This window comes from Lagenorhynchus albirostris, chromosome 1, assembly GCF_949774975.1.
Source record: "Lagenorhynchus albirostris chromosome 1, mLagAlb1.1, whole genome shotgun sequence".
Lineage (NCBI taxonomy): Eukaryota > Metazoa > Chordata > Mammalia > Artiodactyla > Delphinidae > Lagenorhynchus > Lagenorhynchus albirostris.
The window spans coordinates 74,337,010-74,357,400 of record NC_083095.1 but is presented as its reverse complement, the minus strand read 5'-3'; the positions used below and the strand labels follow the sequence as shown (position 1 = coordinate 74,357,400).

The 20,391-nt window shown below is 39.0% G+C and overlaps 1 protein-coding gene across 1 annotated transcript; it reads left to right on the top strand.

The window, feature by feature from the left end:
- Nucleotides 1–223: 223 nt before the first annotated feature.
- RNF212B (ring finger protein 212B) lies at nucleotides 224–20,296 on the top strand. Its single transcript, XM_060145602.1, has 14 exons — nucleotides 224–323; nucleotides 2,178–2,230; nucleotides 2,735–2,809; nucleotides 7,407–7,522; nucleotides 8,574–8,634; nucleotides 9,354–9,382; nucleotides 10,502–10,548; nucleotides 10,770–10,812; nucleotides 10,971–11,031; nucleotides 11,660–11,708; nucleotides 17,312–17,351; nucleotides 17,648–17,748; nucleotides 18,448–18,509; nucleotides 20,231–20,296. The coding sequence occupies exons 1-14, from the start codon at nucleotides 224–226 to the stop codon at nucleotides 20,294–20,296; spliced, it is 903 nt and encodes a 300-aa protein (XP_060001585.1).
- Nucleotides 20,297–20,391: the final 95 nt, after the last annotated feature.

Genomic DNA, 20,391 nt, shown 5'->3' with positions numbered 1-20,391 from the left:
TAAATATGTATAATTTTTCTCTTTAGAAAATGGCATAGCATAGTCTGCAGTCTGCTTTTTTTACTTCAGAGGTATATGTACTTCCTCACATCCAATTGAAATACCCAGAATAATATGCCCACATCCCAATAAGTTAGCAGAAACTAAGCAAACATTGTTAAGTAGATTTTGGAACAGCTATAATTATGTTATGCCCCAGGTTATTCTCTTTCTCTGCTGCAGAATGGATTGGTTTCACTGCAACCTGTGTTTCCGAAAAGATGGGGCCCATTTCTTTGTCACCAGCTGTGGCCATATTTTCTGTAAAAAGTGTTTGACTCTGGGTGAGTGATTTAACTGTTTTCAGATTCAGGCAAAAATGTCTTTAACCTAGAAATAATGATTAACCATTTCTCTGTGTAACTTGGAATAAAAATCACTTAGTAGGCCGAAGGTGGTGTGGGTATAATAGGAAACTGTTGATTATGAAAATCGGAGGAATCCATTAAAAGGAATGATTTAGCAAATGGACTATCTATTACTTGAACATCAAAAGGTGCTTGTCAGTGTTCTGAAGCCTGTGGCAGGGAAAGCCACAAGGTTATCAGACTGATTAGAGGAAAGAGAAAAAATAAAAATAATGAATAGAAATTGGGAAAGTGGTTGATAACAAGAGCTATTTCTAATGGGAAGTAGTATAATCTGTGAAATCAATTTAATTAGAAATGTTGACGATGGTGATAGTGGTGGGTGATACCTTTGTGGTTTAAAAAGTATTTTCATGTGTACCAGTTTTATGTATCCTCACCACAATCCCAGGAGGTAATTATTAGTAGACCCATTTTACAAATGAGGAGCTGGTTCAAATAGGTGATTTGACCAAGTTCTTGCAGCTGTTAAGTCTTAGAAGAGACAAATTTAAGGTGTGTCTTTTTTTTCTTAATGCTAAAATACTTACAAGGTATGTATTATATTCTGTAGGTATGTATTCTGGGTAGTACGTCCAGAAGAGGGACTTAAGATGTTTTGATCAGGGAAAATTTCATAGAAGAGGTGTTTCAAGAGAGTTTTGAGTAATAAACTGGAGTCTGCCAAGTGAATTAGGCAGGGAAGGTCATTCTGGTTTAAGAGAACAGCATGTGTAAAGGAATACAACATCATTAAACTTAGTACAGGGAAGTACATGTGGTTGGGATTGGTAGAGCATAAAAGGATAAAGTAAGAAATGGTGAGAGAGGAGGCTAGAGTGGTAGGTAGTGGCCATATGATGGAAGGCTCTATATACCAGGCTAAAGAACCTGAACTTTATCCTGCAGGTGATGGAGAGCTGTGGAAGTTTCTTTGTCTTGTCTTTTTCTTAAATAGAAGAATGATTTGCACTTGCTAGCTCACTCTGATAATAATATGGAAGGAAGATGGGGAAAAACTTCATCCCCAAGGAAAGAAGAGTCAGGATAGGTAGCCTCTGGAGAAGCTTTTTCTCTATGTGAATCTCATGACCCTTTAAAGTTATCTGCTAATGTAACAAAGCCATTACTATGGTAACAGCAGCTCACTTTGGAGCAGTTTGTCTCGGTGAAGCATATGTCATGTGACGTTTTCTCCGGACATGGCATTTATCTTAATCAATAACCAGCACCACTACTAAAATTTTAACTTCACAGGAAGATTAGGAATTTTAATTTCCACATCTTTCAGATTGGGTTAATTAGAGAATGAGAGTAGGAGAGCTTCAAAACAATATCCAGGAATATTAGCAAGGTGAGAACAAGGCAGGAATAATTGGAGAGTTTCTTATGGTGCCTAATGTGTGCCTACTGTCAGGTAGATAGAATAAAAAATAATAACTTAAAGTTGAGATCTTTGGTACTCTTCCCAGACTCTAGTAAATGTACACTCCTGTACTCCTGCTGGGAGGCTACTGTCCCTCACCTGCAGAAGAAAACTGGGAATTTATAAAAAGGGAGATGGGTAGAGGTACTGTGTGAAAGCCTTACTTCTCATCAACATACAAGTTTGGAAACACTGATTTCGAGAATGGAGCTCAAGTCGATGTCCTTTTATAGCACAATGACATTTTGAATTCAGTAAGAACCCTCTTTTCATTAGCTAGCCTACTTGACTGTTATCATGTACTTTAGGAAAATCTTACCTCATGCCCATGAGAACCAAACATTTTTTTCCCTTTTCCCCGCTAGATAAATGTGCTGTTTGTGGAACTGCCTGCAAGTATCTGGCTCTTTCTGATAATGTAAGTTTTTCCTCCCCGTCACAAACAATCTTATCCCATTCCTGGTGTGTAGGAACTATACAAAGAATACAGTGGCTAAGAACTGAAATTTTGGGGGAATTCCCTGGTGGTCCAGTGGTTAGGACTTGGGGCTTTCACCGTGGGGGCCTAGGTTCAATCCCTGGTCAGGGAACTAAGATCCTGCAAGCCATGTGGCATGGCCAAAAAAAAAAACTGAAATTTTTTTTTAAAAAAAGGAACAAACAAAACGTGTAGATAGCAATTGAAAAAAAAAGGAGGTAAACTAGAGATAAAAGAATTATTTGTGGATTTGTGACTACTGTCACAGAAGCATGAGGTAAGAAGGATTAGGATATGTAGTCTACATCTCCTAGCGCAATAGTGATCGCCCTTTTAGCACAGTGAAATAATACCTGGTTGCTTTAGAAAGGGTGCTATGTCTTTAACCATATTTGCCTGTATTTTATTTCATTCCATTGTGGATGTGTCTTACTCTCTTCATAGCTGAAACCTCAGGAGAAGATGTACTTCAAAAGCCCTGTGGAGACAGCTTTGCAGTATTTTAGTCACATCTCTCAGGTATGAGAAATAAAAGTGAAGAAAATCTGATTTTCCAGGCAAGTTATAAATGCATCTTATTTCTTTTCCAGAGGTTCTCTTTAAACTGCATTCATATATTTGTATACAATGGGGAGAAATTGGCTGCCCTGTTTGCTTTCTTCCCTGATGATACAAATCTCAACAGTTAACTTTTTACTCACCCAGAATCTGTGATAGGCTGTAAAAACTACTATGTAGCTGACATCTTGCCTTGTGGTTCCTAGTTCTATTTAGTAATTTTTGAGGATAAAAAAGGTTCTAGAGAGCTTTGTCTTCTTTCTTCGCACATTTAATGAATCTTCTAAAAATTGCTTTGAATATACAGGCCTGACCCTGCAACAATGGATTTAGTAGCCAAACTTTCAAGCTTTTGCTTATAGACCTAAGTTCAAAAACGGATTTCTTGTTCTCCACTCTTATTTTTCAATAACCTCTCTTAGCAACACATATATATTTAATTCTTCAGTTAGTATTTATAATAGGTTGCCTGAATTTTGGAAGATATTTTTCTTTTCCTGATGCGTGATATGTTGTCATGCCATTGACTTGGTCAGGAGCAATAGAATTGTGGAAGGAAGTGGAGAGGAGACAGGACAACCATTTGAGAAAGTTCCCAAATTCTAAAAACTTTGGTTTTTCCTTTCCACTCTCCAGTTCTCCACCAAGATCATTTCATAGCCTCATGGGATTGCTATCTGGGCACATTTCTTGAGATTTTATCACTATTTTTCTTCTCTACTCTCCTCGTTCTTATGAGAATATTTTTTTATTAAACATGAAGATGGTCCTTTGTCATGTTTGGCTGAAGACAGTAGGTTTAATTTTTCTTTGTGTCTCCCCCTCAATCCTGACTCTGGAGATAGAGGAAGGGAAATTAAAGCTTTCACTGCATCCTGCTTTTAGCTGCTTGGGTGAACCATCATATTTGAGATACTATTTAACATTATGGGGAGATAAAATCCAGCTGAGACTCAAGGAGAAATGTAAACAAGGTCACATGAACAAGAGAAAGAGCAGAGCTTTGGTTAATAACTAAACCAAGGGTTAGTTAATGATCAGGAGAGAAATTATATGTAGTCTGAATTCTACCCTGCCTAATCATGGGACCAAATACACATGGTCAAGTAATCAAGATAAAATACATGAAAAGGGTCAGTTAATCATCACTGTAGTGAAGTGCCCGTTTGGTGAAGTCAGCAATGTCTGAAAATGTGTTTTCCCAATCTGTGAAGTTGAATAACTGATCCAAGTAATGTCTAGATTGTCTCGTTCAGGCTTCTGCTCATATTTTTCTTCCTCAGTCAGACCTTTACTGACTCTCATATCTCAAATAGCAGCCCCAAGTCTACTTCTTACCCTGCTTTACTTTTCATCATAGGTCTTATCTCTAACATTATATAATTTATTTATTGTCTGAATCCTGCACTGCTTTCCCTTAGCATAATGTGTTCAAGGTTTATCCATGTTGTAGAATGTATTAGAACTTCATTAGTACTTTATTCCTTTTTATGACCAAATAATAATCCATTATATAGCTGGATATACGTTTCACGTATTCCTTCATCCATTGAGGGACATTTATTTCCACTTTTTGGCTATTATGAATAATGCTGCTATGAGTATTTGTATACAAGTTTTTGTGTGGACATATATTCATTTCCTTTGGATATATACATAGGAATTAGATCACTGGATCAAATGGTAACTCTATGTTTAACTTTTGGAACTGCCAGACTGTTTTCCCAAGTGCTTGCACATTTTACATTTTTACCAGCAGTGTATGAGGGTTTTGACTTCTCCATATCCTCACCAACACTTGTTTTATCTGTCTTTTTTTAATAATAATCATCCTAGTGGTGTGAAGTGCTATCTCGGTGTGGTTTTGATTTGCATTTCTCTGATGATTAATGTTGTTGAGCATCTTCTCATGTGCTTATTGGCTATTTGTTTGTCATCTTTAAAGTAATATCTATTCAAATCCTTTGCCCATTTCTAAGTCGGATTGTCTTTTTATTATTAGTTGTAAGAGTTCTTTATATATTCTAGGTACAAGTCCTTCACCACATATGTGATTTGCAAACATTTTCTCCCATTTTGTTGGGCCCATCCACTTTAAAATTAAGAAGAAGTAACATAAATGTCCATTAAGTAAATACAAATAGGAAGAACAGACAACATCAAGCATCAAATAGAGTAGGAAATAAAGAGAGAGAAGAGGTTGAGAGAAAGAGAGGGAAAGATATAGGTTCACAAAGAAAGACAAATTCAGAGCAAAAGGCACAAATGAAAATACAGAGGGACTTCCCTGGTGGGCCAGTGGTTAAGACTCTGCGCTCCCAATACAGGGGGCATGGGTTTGATCCCTGCTTGGGGAACAAAGATCCCACATGCCATACGGCGCAGCCAAAAAAAAAAAAAAGATAAACAAAAATACAGAGAAAGACTTTTTTTAAAAATGAATTTATTTATTTATTTTGGGCTGCATTGGGTCTTCGTTGCTGCACGCGGGCTTTCTCTAGTTGTGGTGAACAGGAGCTACTCTTGGTTGTGGTGTGCGGGCTTCTCATTGCAGTGGCTTCTCTTGTTGTGGAACACGAGCTCTAGGCATGCGGGCTTCAGTAGTTGTGGCTCTCGGGCTGTAGAGCTCAGGCTCAGTAGCTGTGGCGCACAGACTTAGTTGCTCCGCGGCAAGGGGGATCTTCCCCAACCAAGGCTCGATCCTGTGTCCCCTGCATTGGCAGGCTGATTTTTAACCACTGCGTCACCAGGGAAGCCCAAGAAAGACTTTCATAAATTTAGTGTTGGGACTGACAAACTTTTTCTTGAAAGGTTAGTAAATATTTTAGGTTTTGCAGGCTATGCAACCTCTGTTGCAGCTACTCAACTCTGCTGCTGTAGCACAGAACAACAGCCACAGGCAATCTGTAAACAAATGGGTATGACTGTATTCCAGTAAAACTTTATTTACAAATACAGGCAGCTGGCCCTGATCATTAGTTGGCTGACTGGGAAATCATATGTTTTGCTAACATACTTAAATAACTACCATATAAATCGTTTGAGTAAAATCAGGTCAAGACCTGATCTCATAAATAGATCAGATCAGTTTCCCATCCCTCACTTGAATTTAAAGACTGAACAGCTGAGATAATCAATGGTGCCTTTGAAGAAAGGTTTTATTTAGTTGAAGATTATTTTACCTGAAAAGAAAAAGTTTATCTGTCAGTTTTTAAGACTTCTGAAACAGTGTAGCTGAGTTCTTTATCACTACTGAGCAGGTCGAGGAACCTTAAGCCCCAGTGTGAGAGGCTTTGATCACAAACTGTGCAACCCAAAACTTAACTCCCTGGCTGTGCCACGTGGCTTGTAGGATCTTAGTTCCCCGACGAGGGATCGAACCTGTGCCCCCTGCAGTGGAAGCGTGGAGTCTTAACCACTGGACCACCAGGGAAGTCCCCTTGCTTTTGATAAGGAAGCATTTTTAGGATTCTTTTTTGCTCAAATCTCTTTGAGCACCAAAGTAGTTTTGGCACGTAGGTTAGTAGGTCTCTTGGCTATATATTGTATCTATCCGTAGTATCTATTGCTTGCCAACCCTTTGCCATTTTAGATAACTCCCAGGATTGAGTGCCTTTTTTCTGCTTCTGCATTGTTCAAATTTTCTAAAATGAATATGTTTTACTTTTATTGAAAACAAGAATAAATTTAAAAAAATAGATTACAGTGAATTCTTGTCTGTGTAGAATTAGTTTAGTTTGCTTTTGAGTAGAAAGGAAAGAGTGTAGAGACTATATAAATTCGGAAGTAGAATTCTTTAATAAGGTGGCAAAAGCAACTTGCAAATTAAATGAGAACAAAAAGTTTATGACAAAAGTACCAGATCTAGGAAGGACCTAAGAAAAAAGGTTTACGGTGTGAGTAGGGAGGAAACAAACGAGACCTGAATACTGCTGTGTATTCAAAAGTAGAACCTGACAAAGCTAAAATACTTTCCACATATTAACTTTTGATCTGATTCAGTAATCCCATGATAGGCACATCAGTATATCAAATGGTAAATTAAAGCAAAAGATAAAATTATTTACCCATGGCCAGAAATAAAATTCAGGAATAGGTAAATCTCCTTCTGTGCCTCTTTGCCCTTTACTGTAACAACATAAACAGCCTACAAGTGTCTATGTGTGAGTATCTTAGGGAAAGTAAATTGGTTACCAGTGCTCTGTAGAGCTAGGAATGTGGAAGCTGAGTCCAAGCTAATAGTAAACAAGTAAGGTCAGAACCAGTTCTAAGCTTGGAAACATTTTTTTGGTTGTCACTTCTTGCTCAAGATGAATGGTTATATTTTTAAAGGGTCATTCTATGTCAGAATGTTCTCATTAACATATTAGGAAGGCACTTTTCTGGAAATGAAAAGCTTTGGCTTTCCCTAGTTTTGGGGAATCATGAATTAGGTCAGATGCTCCAGAAGAAAATGATCAGTAATAGAGTATGAATTGATGGGTTTCCATTTGTTGCTACAAGTAAGGGGAAAGGAGTTATGGGGGTTGTATGTCAAAGGTCTGTTTTTCCCTAGTAGGTGTGGAGTTTCCAGAAGAAGCAAACAGATCTCCTCATCGCCTTTTATAAGCATAGAATTACCAAGTTAGAAGCAGCCACGCAGGAGGCACAGCAAACACTGACTAACCAGGACAAGTAAGTGACGAATGAAATCACCAGAGAGCCTTTTTCTTCTCATAGAAGCTGTAGCCCTTATTTCCTTATGGTTCCAAAGCCTAAAAATTGCTCCATGTGTGTTTATGTTTGTCTTGGTTAAGTCAGGTACAGAATTTTTGGTCTCTCAATCTCCATTTTATTTTTCTCTTTCTTCCCTCAAGGGACCTTCCCTACTTTATAGCTTTCCCCTTTTACTTCCATCTGTCGAAAACTACTTCAGAGAAATCGGATATGACTTTTTCACAGTAATAATGATGGAAGATTTAAAATGTTACCTCTAGGAGGGTGTGTTTTGGTTCTTTTTTTTTTTTTTTTTGGCTGCGTTGGGTCTTTGTTGCTGCACGCGGGCTTTCTCTAGTTGCAGCAAGCGGGGGCTACTCTTCATTGTGGTGTTGGGGCTTCTCATTGCGGTGGCTTCTTTTGTTGCAGAGCATGGGCTCTAGGCGCGCAGGCTTCAGTAGTTGCAGCACGTGGGCCCTAGAGCACACGGGCTTCAGTAGCTGTGGCACATGGGCTCAGTAGTTGTGGCACACAGGCTCAGTAGTTGTGGCTCATGGGCTCTAGAGTGCAGGTTCAGTAGTTGTGGCGCACGGGCTTAGTTGCTCCACAGCATGTGGGATCTTCCCAGACCAGGGATTGAACCCATGTCCCCTGCATTGGCAGGCAGATTCTTAACCACTGCACCACCAGGGAAGTCCATGTTCTTTTGGAAATCTTAAGCTAAAAGATGGAATCCCTGATGGAAATTTTCAGACAGCAGCAGGCCAGGGGAAAATGTGTGGAGAGGAAATGCAGTTCTGTGTAAACTTCTGAAATCGTACCAAGTGACTGTTTATTTTGTCCACCTGATTCTTCTCACCACCAAAACCCTGCCATTGCCCCCCTGAATCACCAGATCTCTGACAGAAATACCTTGTATAGTGGCAAGTATCTCTCCGGAAGCATTAACTAGATGTTGATAATAAAAATCAGGTTTTTTATCCCACTGACCTGCTGGAGCTGATTGTTTCTTTTTCCATCTTTTGCCCAGAGAGCTGTCAGTCTTAAGGAAAGAGAATGGAGAACTGAAGAAATTGCTAGCCATCCTAAAGGTGAATGAAATAGATTTTCCATACTATTATTTCCTCTCTTACTTGGCCCATCTATCTAGCTGACTGAATAGAATTAGTGTTTCCTAACCTTTTTCACATCATGGCTGGTAATATTGATAACATTTGTACAGCAAGCACACTGTAGTAAATGGACGAGGCCACAGAAGACCTTGGAGGGATGAAAGGACAAAATCTAGCACAGTGGTAACCTATTCTCGAATATCAGGGAGTCCATGCCATAACACATGGGAAGCTCTCTTATAGAAGAGATATCTGTGGTAACTTAAAATTTGTCTTCAAGAATCCCAAGGCACCTCAGGACCTTTCCTGTCCCTCAAACTCTATTTCCTGGACATTTGTCTCTTCCCAAGATTGTCCTTTGTGTTTATATAATGTTCCTTTTGATCTTACTCTTGTAACTCTTCTAGCACATTGTAATCCTGTCATTTTCCTTGCTCTCCCCATAGACTCTCTATATTTCCCCACATGTATCAGTCTACAGGATTCCCAATGTGTTTTTGTGAAGAGGAACTAAAATTTTCTCCCCCCAAAGCTAATAATTTTCTGAGGAAACACTCACTGTTGCTGTTTTTTCTTCTATTGGGCATCTTAGTAACCACAACTAGAGGACATTGCAGCTTAGCTTTCTGACAAGTAAGATCCATTGATTGGGACCATTGAGCTACAGCTTCCTTCACTCCCATTTTTTTCACCTACAGGAATCTCCAAGTTGGTACCAAGGAAGCAGGTCAGTTTTATCAGGCCCCATACCATCCCTCTTTGAAAATTTCTATCCTTTCCTTTTTTTTTTTTTTTAATTGGAGTACAGTTGCTTTACAATGTTGTGTTAGTTTCTGCTGTACAGCAAAGTGAATTCTATCCTTTCTTGGCACTTGGCTGTAGCTCCTGTGTGGGCTCTGCGGTGGAGGGAATGGTTTATGAATTCATTTTTCACTTCTCCAAAAAAGAGCTCCTCACTGAAAAGTGCTGAACTAAAATCTTGGATGAATGCTCACCCTTGACCGTCACCTTATGAAATCCTACTCATCCCTCAAAATTGAACTCATGTGTCATTTCCTCTGTCAGCACTTTATTAGGCAGAGTTAGATGTTCTATTATTCATTTATTCAATAAATATTCATTAAGTACTTACTGTTTGTGAAGCACTGTGTTAGGTGTTGGGTGTACATCACTGATTATTCTAATTGTAAATGTCTGTACCCTACCAGTTATTATATATTTTTAATATCAGCTCTGCATTGGTGGATTAAAAAGACATGGCCCCTGACTCACAGAAGCTAAAGTATAGTGTTCTGTCATACTTCCATACTTCTGACATACCCATTATAACACTTATGTTGCTCTTTTTCTTTTTGTCTCTCCCACTAGCCTGTGAGCCTCTCAAAAATAGGAACCATATTCTAGTTATTTTTGTAAGTTCAGGATCTAAGACTTATGAGCACTAAATAAATGTCTGTGGGTAGATGGAAGAGGGGATGGAGGGAGTAAGGGAATGGCAGATGTATGAATGGATGGACAGATGGATAGATATATGTAAAGTTGAGAGTACCTGGTAAGGCACTATGGGAAGGAAGAAAGAAGGACTTCAGAACTTCTATTATGGGCAATAGAGAAGTGGAGAAGATTTCGTTTAGGGAATTGGAGAGCCAAGGAGTCCCATATGGAAAGCTTGCCTCTGTATTTTGGGCTGATACCTGTAATACATGATTAGTAAGCAATTTGTGCTCAGAGAGAAGGCTGTTATTTCTGTAAATAATGACCTGATTGATCCTCTAAGGTGGCACTAAGTTCTGCTTAGAGAAAATAGAGCTGCCTTTCTTTTCTTTTTTTTTTTTTTTCCTTGCAGGTCAACCACACCTCGACCAGTGGGCATTACTTCTCCATCACAGTCAGGTAGAGACCATGTTTTGCCCAAATATCTGTGTGAGATGAGTAAATATCCTTATCCCATATGGAAGATGGTTTCCTCTCAGAAAGTATAATGTGATTTTCCGAATCTTATGTATGATATGAAAAGGCCATACTCCTGGACACTCACTTGCAACATGTAGGCTAGGCAAGGCAGGGCGCACCATTGATGGCAACTTTTCATTCTGCATTTTATTCCCTTTCAGTTACTCCACGACCCAGTTCTCAGCATAGCAGCCAAGTGGTCAGGTGAGTAGAAAGCTACACAGCAGCATTAGAACTGTTGGCAAAAGATCAAGATGAAAGAAATGCCTAGATACGGCTGAGACAGGGACTGAGGAGACTTTATGTCTGTGTAAAAGTTTAATACCAGGTTTGTTTTTTCCTTTTTGTTTTGCCTTATACAGTCGGTCCTCCTCAGTGGAATCTATCCTTTATAGAGGGGCTGGCTTTAGTAACTTGGGACAGGTAAGAAATATTCACATTATCTTTTCAGATTGAGACTTCTAATGCTAAATGAAAGCCAAGATTAAAGCAAGAATATTAAACTTATATTGATTTTGGCATGAATTATCTGATGCCATGCCTGGACTCTCTTTCAGCAATTCAGACCTGATGTTAGAAGCTGACCTAATTCATGACTCGGAATGAATAGGGGTGAAAATAGTGGACTGCATTAACAGTGTCCATCATGTTCATTTTGGAAGGAATAAAGTGTGGATCCTTCCTGGAGTCACGTACCCACTCTGGGAGAAAAACATACGCTTCAGTGTATAGCCATAGCATGAAATATGGAAGCCAGAGAATCGGGATATATATATATATATATATATTTATTTATTTATTTTATTATTATTATTTTTTTGGCGGTACGCGGGCCTCTCACTGTTGTGGCCTCTCCTGTTGCGGAGCACAGGCTCCAGACACACAGGCTCAGCGGTCATGGTTCACGGGCCTAGTCGCTCCGCGGCATGTGGGATCCTCCCGGACCGGGGCAGGAACCCGTGTCCCCTGCATCGGCAGGCGGACTCTCAACCACTGCGCCACCAGGGAAGCCCCGGGATATATTTATTAATGTTTATTATTTGTCCCTCAGGGAGCCAGAGCGCTGCAGGGAAGGAGCACTCCAAGAGACTCTTTTACTGGTGAGAGGGGCAGTGTAGGGGAAGGAGTCAGAAGCCAACACATTCTGAGCAGATACCAGCAGATTTCTGGTTTTCTGTGCATAATATAATGCCATTTTACTTTTTCTCCAGAAGGTGGTTCCAGGTATCCAGATACAACTTTTCAAGTAATGATATTTCTGTTCTCAAACTGATAAGGGGAAAATTGAAACTTGAGTATTAGAAAGTCATTGAAACCCTCTGGTCAGGAGACTGGAGAGTAACTTTTAAAATAATTGACCTGGATTTTAATTGCCACAAGATGGCAGTAGAAGTTAGATCTAAAAGAAAGATTAACTAGATGCCAATTATGTTAGCCTGAAGGGTATCTGGCTTCTTCACTGTGTATCAAACAGAAAAATATTCCAGTGAAGAAATATTTTGGTTCCACCTACTTAATTTCTTGTCTCTTTCCCCTTAGAACTATTACTGTTATTACTGTTTTTCAAGGCATTAGTCAGTCCATAGAGTATACTTGGAGAGGATTTCCCTTTCTTTCCCAAGAGGCAGTTTTGAAATTCACAGATCTCTTCCTGGATAACCATTTTTGAAATTCACCAAAGAGCCTCCCTCCAGTTCTTTCATCTTCACCCCTTTGAAAAACCTAGGTGCTCTAGCCAATTTATTTCTGTCAGGTTAGTAGTAATACTCTCTTTTATTTCTGATTTTAGTTATTTGGGGCTTTCTTCTTTTTTCTTGGACAGCCTGGCTAAAGATTAGTCCATTTTTTTAACAGTTGTAAAAAGGAAGTTTATTTTAAAAAAATTTTAAAATTAAAGTATAGTTGATTTACAATATCATCTAAGTTTCAGGTGTACGGCACAGCAATTGAGATATATATATATATATATATATATATATATATATATATATGTACCATCTTCCAGAAAAAAAGCGAATGAACTTTTTGGCCAACCCAATACAGACATATACATACATATATATGTATATTTATATAACTGAATCTATATATACATATATTTTTTCAGATTCTTTTCCCTTATAAGTTATTATATAATATTGAGTATAGTTTCCTGTGCTATACAGTAGGTCCTTGTTGGTTATCTGGTTTTTTTTTAAATTAATTAATTAATTTATTTTTGGCTGCGCTAGGTCTTCGTTGCTGCGCGCGAGCTTTCTCTGGTTGTAGTGAGCAGGGGCTACTCTTCGTTGTGGTGCTCTCATTGCGGTAGCTTTTCTTGTTGTGGAGCACGGGCTCCAGGTGCGCAGGCTTCAGTAGTTGTGGCACGTGGGCTCAGTAGCTGTGGCTTGCGGGCTGTAGAGCGCAGGCTCAGTAGCTGTGGTGTGCGGGCTTAGTTGCTCTGCGGCATGTGGGATCTTCCCAGACCAGGGCTCGAACCCATGTCCACTGCACTGGCAGGCGGATTCTTAACCACTGCACCACCAGGGTTATCTATTTTATACATAGTAGTATGTATGTGTTAATCCCAGCCTCCAGATTTATCCTGCCCCTCACCCCACAGGATTAGTCAATTTTGTTTATCATTTCAAAGAACCAACTTTTAGTTTTCTTGATTTTTCTCTATTATTTTTCTATTCTCTATTTCATTTATTTCTGCCCTAATCATTTTCTTTCCGTCTGCTTTTGGGTTTAGTTCTCCTCGTTTCTTAAAGTGGACAGTAGCATTATTGACTTGAGATCTGCTTTTTTAATATAGACCTTTACAGTTATAAATTTCACTCTGAGCACTGCTTTCACTGCATCCTTTTAAGTTTTAGTATGTTGTGTTTTTGTTTTCATTCATCTCAAAGTATTTTCTAACTTCTGTGATTTTCTTTTCTTTGACCCATTAGTTACTTAGCAGTGTTGATTATCCACATAATTGTTAATTTCCCAAATTTCCTCCTGTTAATTGATTTTAATTTCATTTCATTGTTGTTGAACAACATACTTTGTATGGTTTAGATCCTTTTAAATTTATAGCCTAAAACATTGTCTATCATGGGGAAAGTTCCCTGTACACTTGAAAAGAATGTGTATTCTGCTGTTGTTGGGTGGAGTGTTCTATAGATATCTGTTAGATTTAGTTGGTATATAGTGCCATTTAAATCTTCTGTTTTCTTGCTGATCTTCTGTCTTGCTGTTTTATCCATTATTGAAAGTGGGGTATTGAAAGCTCTATTATTGTTGCATTATCTATTTTTCTCTTCAATTCTGTCAGTTTTTGCTTCATGTATTTTAGGACTTTGTTGTTAAGTGCATATATAAGTGTTATATCTTCTTGATGGGTTGACCCTTTTATCATTTTGACCTTTGTCTCTAGTAACAATGTTGTCTTAAAGTGCATTTGTCTGATATTACCCATTCCAGTTCTCTTTTGTTTACTGTTTGCGTGGAATATCTTTTTCCATCCTTTTACTTTAAACCTATATGTGTCTTTGAATTTACAGTGAGTCTTTCATAGACGATGTATAGTTGGATCTTTTTTCACCATTTGGCCAGTTTCTGCCTTTTAATTGGAGAGTTTAATACATTTACATTTAAGGTAATTATTAATAAGGAAAGACTGCTTCTGCCATTTTGCTATTTGTTTTCTATGTGTCTTTTTTTTTTTTTTTTTTTTGCCACACCACACAGCATGTGGGATTTTAGTTCCCTGACCAGGGATTGAACCTGTGCCCCCTACAGTGGAAGCGTGGATTCTTAACCACTGGACCACCAGGGAAGTCCCTGTTTTCTATATGTCTTATGTATGTTTTGTTCCTCACTTCCTCCATTTTTGCTGTCTTTTGTGTTAAACAGCTATTTTCTAGTGTACCATTTTACTTTCTCCCTTGTTTCTTTCACTGTAATTTTTGTTATTTTCTTAGGGATTAACATCATAATTAACATCATAATTTATAACAATTTAGTTCAGATTATACCAAACTTAATTTCAACAGTGTACAAAAGCTTTTCTCCTATATAGTTCCATTCCCCTCTCCATTCTATTGTGCTGTTATTATATAGATTATATCTTTAAAAATTGTGTTCTCATCAACATAAATTTATAATTATGTTTTATGCAGTTGTCTTTTAAATCAGATAGGAGGAAGTTACAAAAATATACTTATACTTTTATGTTTATCAATGTAGTTATCTTTACCAGTGATCTTTATTATTTCTTCATGTAGATATGAGTTACTGTCCGGTGTCCTATCACTTAAGCTTGAAGGACTCTCTTTAGTATTTCTTGTAAAGCAGGTTTGGTAGTGATGAATTCTCTTAATTTTGACACTCATCTGGGAGTGTCTTAATTTCTCCTTCATTTTTGAAGGGTAGTTTTGCTGGATTTAAAATTTTTGATTGACAGTCTTTCAGCATTTTGAATACGTTATCCTCCTATATTCTGGCCTCCATGGTTTCTGAGGAGAAATCAGTGCCAATTTTATTGAGAATCCCTTTCATGTGATGAATGGCTTCTCTCTTGCTGCTTTCAAGTTTCTTTATTTGCCTTTAGCTTTCAACAGTTTATGATGAGTCTAGGTGCAGATCTCTTTGATTTATCCTCTTTGGGATTTGTTGAGCTTCTTGGATGTTTGGATTAATGTTTTCATCTAATTTGGGAAGTTATCAGCCATTATTTCTTCAGATAATTCTTTCTGCCCTTGGTCCTCTCTGTTCTCTTTCTGGAACTCCCATTTTGCACATGCTGGTGTGCTTGATGGTATTCCACCAAGGTCTTTGAGGCTTTGTTCATTTTTCTTCATTCCTTTTTCTTTCTCTTCTTCATACTGGATAATCTCAATTGATTTATCTTCAAGTTTGCTGATTCTTTTTTCTGACAGCTCATATCTCTAGTGAAGTTTACATTTTAGTTATTGTACTTTTCAATTCCAGAACTTATATTTGCTTCTTTTTAATGTAATATTTCTTTATTAGTGTTCTCTATTTGATGAGACCATTCTCATACTGTTGTTTAGTGCTTTAGACATGGTTTCCTTTAGCTAACTGAACATGTTTAAAATAGCTGATTTAGGGACTTCCTTGGCAGTCCAGTGGTTAAGACTGTGCTTCCACTGCAGGGGATATGGGTTCGATCCCTGTTCGGGGAACTAGGATCCCGCATGCCTGTCAACGTGGCCAAAAAAAAAAAAAAGAACCGCTGGTTTAAAGTCTTTGTCTTTAAAATCCAATGTATCTGAGCTTCCTCAAGGACAGTTTCTATTGCTTGTGCTTTTTTCCTTTACATAGATCATACTTTCTTGTTTCTTTCATGCCTCATAATTTTTTGTTGAAAACTGGACAGCTAAATAATATAGCATGGCAACTCTAAGAATCAGATACTTCCTCCCTTCCCAAGGTTTGTTGTTGTTGCTGTTTGTCATTGTTTGTTTAGTGACTTTCTAAAACTGATTCTGTAAAATCTGTATTCTTTCTCGTGTGGCCACCGAAGTCTCTATTTGGTTAGCTTAGTGTTCAGCTAATGATTGGACAGAGCTTTCCTTAAACACCTAGTACCAATAAATCCCTCAGTGTTTGCTGAGGGACTGTGTGTTGGGGTGTACCTTCAACATGCAGCTGACGACTGTGCCTTAGCCTTCACTTTCTGCTTGTATGACCTCAAGGTAGTCCCAAGGTGAGAGCTTAGAGCCTTTTCAATCTTTACTGAGCATGCACACAGCCCTGTGCATGCACATGGCCTAGATTCCCAAGAACTTGTTGTTCCTTTTCAAAATCCCGGTGGACAGGTCATTCCACAGCTTTTCCTTTTATGCTTTTTGGTTAGCCTATTGTTTGCCCCAACTGATATTCACCTCCTCAGGCAGGCTAAACAAGTGCCTCTAATTATTTGCAACAAACACTCCTGGGGAAAAAGCTTTTCACACTTGGTGAACTCTTAAGCTCCAAGTCCTGGTAAGTTTGGCTCCGAGTCAGGTCAAATAAAGGCAGCCTTGCAAGTGAAGTCTTCCAGTGAACAACTAGGCAGGTCAAGTATGACAATTCTCTGGGAATGAGGTTTTGAAAGAGCTCCAACCCCATTCCATCCCTTATGATGACTGCCAAACTGTTGATTTCCAAGGCTACCATGGAGCTGGAGAGGGAGAAATGGGAATAGGGCAAGTTAAAATGTCACAAATCTCACTGTTCTTACTCACATTCAGCTATTTTTCTGGAATAAACATTCCCCAGATTGCTAAAAGCCCTTTGTTAATTTCCAGAATTCTGAAGAAGTTGATTCTGACAATTTTTGCCAGTTTTCTCATTCCTTTTATGGAGAGAATCTGTGGAGGTCCTTACTCTACATTTTTACTGCTGTTACTCCCAGCCAATTTAATGACCCTTTGTCTTTAGCCATCCTTTCTGATAATCTTCACCTTAGAGGGGAAACCAAGGCACAGATACATTAGAACGCATCAAGGCAGTGATGGATCCTTGCCCATAAACTCATGAAAGGGCGAGGAAAGCACCTTTATGATCCACTGCTAGGTGACTTGTGGGCTTTTTCACTTGCCATTAGCCCCCAAGTCTAACATATATACCAAAATCTTTGATCCCGTGTTCCTTTGCCCTGGCCCCCAGAATACCTGGATCTCTTCTTGGTTCATGAATTATCTCATAGGCTCATTTTTGTGCTTTTCAGAAACCCCTTCACCAGCTTCCACTCACAGCCTATCTTATAGGTAAGTAATACTGCTTCCTTTCACTTGAGGTCTGTTCCCACTGACATTCTGCCAGCAGCCCTGTGGTTAATTCTCCACTGGCCTATACCACTGAAGCTTATAATCTACCTTGTAAACAAAAGAGAAGGTTGAACAGTACTGTGTCTAATATACATCTGAATTACTTAATTGTATTCTGAGTTGCAAGCAGGGGATTCATTTCCTCTCTGGCTTAAATGTATAGGCTCTTCCTTTACACATGGTTTTTACTTTAACCTTTCCTTTTCTCTGCTGATGCTTTTATTTCCCTTCCTTAGACCTTCATCTGCCTCCTCCGGACAGGGGATTTTTTCTTTCAGACCATCCCTAAGTGGTGGGGATTCAGGTCAAATAGGAGTCCTCACCCCCAATAATTCAGGTAAGTTAAATAACATTCCCAAAGGAATGGAGCTTCAACCATTGACATATACACTAAAATGAAGATTTTCAAGGTGCAAAGAAGTTGGGATTTTTACACCCCAGCCCCTGAAAAAAGCACTGTCTCAAGTTTGACTCCTTAATATTCTTTAAGAGTTACCCCATTTCCTTCACAGTTAAGGCAGGCTTTGGATTGTGCCTAAATATCACTCATCCTGTCACCAGGAGTAGAGTTCTGCTCTTTAGCCGGAAGGTTGGCCTGTAGAATTAAACTGGCTTTTTGTTTGTTTCTTTTGAGATCCCTGTGTTGCAGCACTGCTGGAAGCTTAGTGCTGAATGAGAATGATAAAACCAGCATCCTTTTTTCTCCTCATGTTTTCCCAAAAGGTACCTCTGCTACCAGTCCTTGTGATAAGGGGCTGTCATCTTTCATAGCTCACCAAAATCTTTATATTGTCTCTACATCTTTCTACTCATAGTTAAACTCAAATCTCAGACCTCTGTGTCACCACCTCATCCTCACAGTAAAAGAATGGACTTTATATTATAACCCACCTCTTGAATTGCTGAGCTAACAGTCTTTTCCTTTCTGAGTAGTGTACTGCAGATTAAGAACCACTTATTTATCCTGATGCATAAATAACAATACTGAGAAACTGCCCCAGGTAGTTATCTTTCACTATTTAATTCCATCCTCCAGGTCAGAGGGAGAGCAGAACCACACTAGAGGGTCTTCCTGGTTTCCAGCTACCAGCCCTACAGGTGAGCCCTGGCCAGTCTAACTGGTCTGCTCATGAAAAACTCACACAGTTCGGCCTGCACACTTAATGCCTCATTCTGGTCTCTTGTTAAGGTGATAGAATGTAACCAGTGGAGAATGACGTGGTTTCAAGTGTGGTAACCACAGGTACACAGTTTTCCAGAGTGGTGTCACTCTGATAATATGACTGTCAGATTACCTTCCTGGTTTGGGGTTTAAAAATTAGGTCACAGGGCTTCCCTGGTGGCGCAGTGGTTGAGAGTCCGCCTGCCGATGCAGGGGACACGGGTTTGTGCCCCGGTCCGGGAGGATCCCACATGCCGCGGAGCAGCTGCACCCGTGAGCCATGGCCGCTGAGCCTGCGCGTCCGGAGCCTGTGCTTCGCAGCGGGAGAGGCCACAACGGTGAGAAGCCCGCGTACAGCAAAAAAAAAAAAATTCGGTCACATAGTAATGAAAGGTTTTAAACTGAGAGGTCTTGGCCAAGGGTGAACTAAGGATGTGGACACAAATGACATTCCCAAGAGTTTCACAGAAAGGGGTTTTCAATGGAATATATATTTTGGATAGAGGTACTGCTTGAACTAGGAAAAACCATTTTCATTTCTCCAAAGAGCAACAGCAGAATAATGTTTTGTAAATTTATGAGACTATGATTCTGATCCAGAAAACAAGAGGAAAAGGGCATGGGAACGAGAAGAGAGGTTTGTAAGGAGCTCTATTAAATGAAAAGTCCAGTCTTGCCTTTTAAGTTCACTTTTACACCTTGGGTTTTGAGGATATTTAGGCCAAGCTCCTGGTGACCTACTAAGGTAGGTAAATATTTTGCTCTCATGTTCCAAAATTCCCTTTATTTTCATCAGCAAGGAATTAGGGTCTAAGCCTTAACAGACAACGCTGGGGAAATAACATCCCTCTAAGACCCTCGTAAATCGACACATAAACCATCTGCAAATAAATGGCCTCCAGTTGGATCTTGATTGGAACAAACTGTAAAAACCATTTATGAGACAGTTGAGAAAAACTGAATACTTAGTGGACATTTTATATTAAGGAATTGTTAATAGTGTTTTTTTTGTAGGCATGATGCTATTGTGGTTATGTTTTTAAAAATAGTCTTTATCTTTTAGAGATGCATACTAAAATACTTATGGATAGAAAATTAAATGATTGTCTGAATTTTGCTTTAGCTTAATCTAGTGGAAAGGGGCAGTGTGAGAAAGTAGAAATGAAAGAAAATTGGCCATGAGTTAATTGTTGAAGTTGGGTGATGAGTACATATGAGTGCATTATACTACTGTTTTTGTATTTTTTGAAAATTTCCATCATAAAGTTAGAAAAAGAGTTATTGAAGAAAGTACCACTTCCCCAGAGGCCTAAGAACTCTGCCTCCCTGGTAATCATCTCTGGGTATGGTAGTCATGTTCCAGGCTTCCCAAAACTGTTTGATTTTCAAATATTCGGCTTTATCACCATAAACCACGGAAATGCTCCAGTTTCATAAGTAGCAACAAAGCCTTTGTCACATTAGATGTATCAAATCTTAGTTTGGAAAAGTTAGTTTTCATGAAAGGGAGAAAACTATGGGGAAGCAACAGCAGCGGTTTACTGTCACGATAAACTTCATATAATGACTTGAGAGGGCCTTACTTGCCCTTTTTGTTACAAACACTTGCCCTTTTTGTTACAAACACCCTTAACTGCCTTCCTGTCCTGTGCTGCAGAATCTCTACCAACAGAGGCAGATGGGATTAGCCAGGGGGAGAGAAGCATGGAACACTCCCAGATAGACCATTTTCAAGATCTGATCTATACATACTGCTGAAGGACGGACGGTAGCATCTCATACTCATTTAGGTGTGATGGCCTTGGAAAATGTACCCCT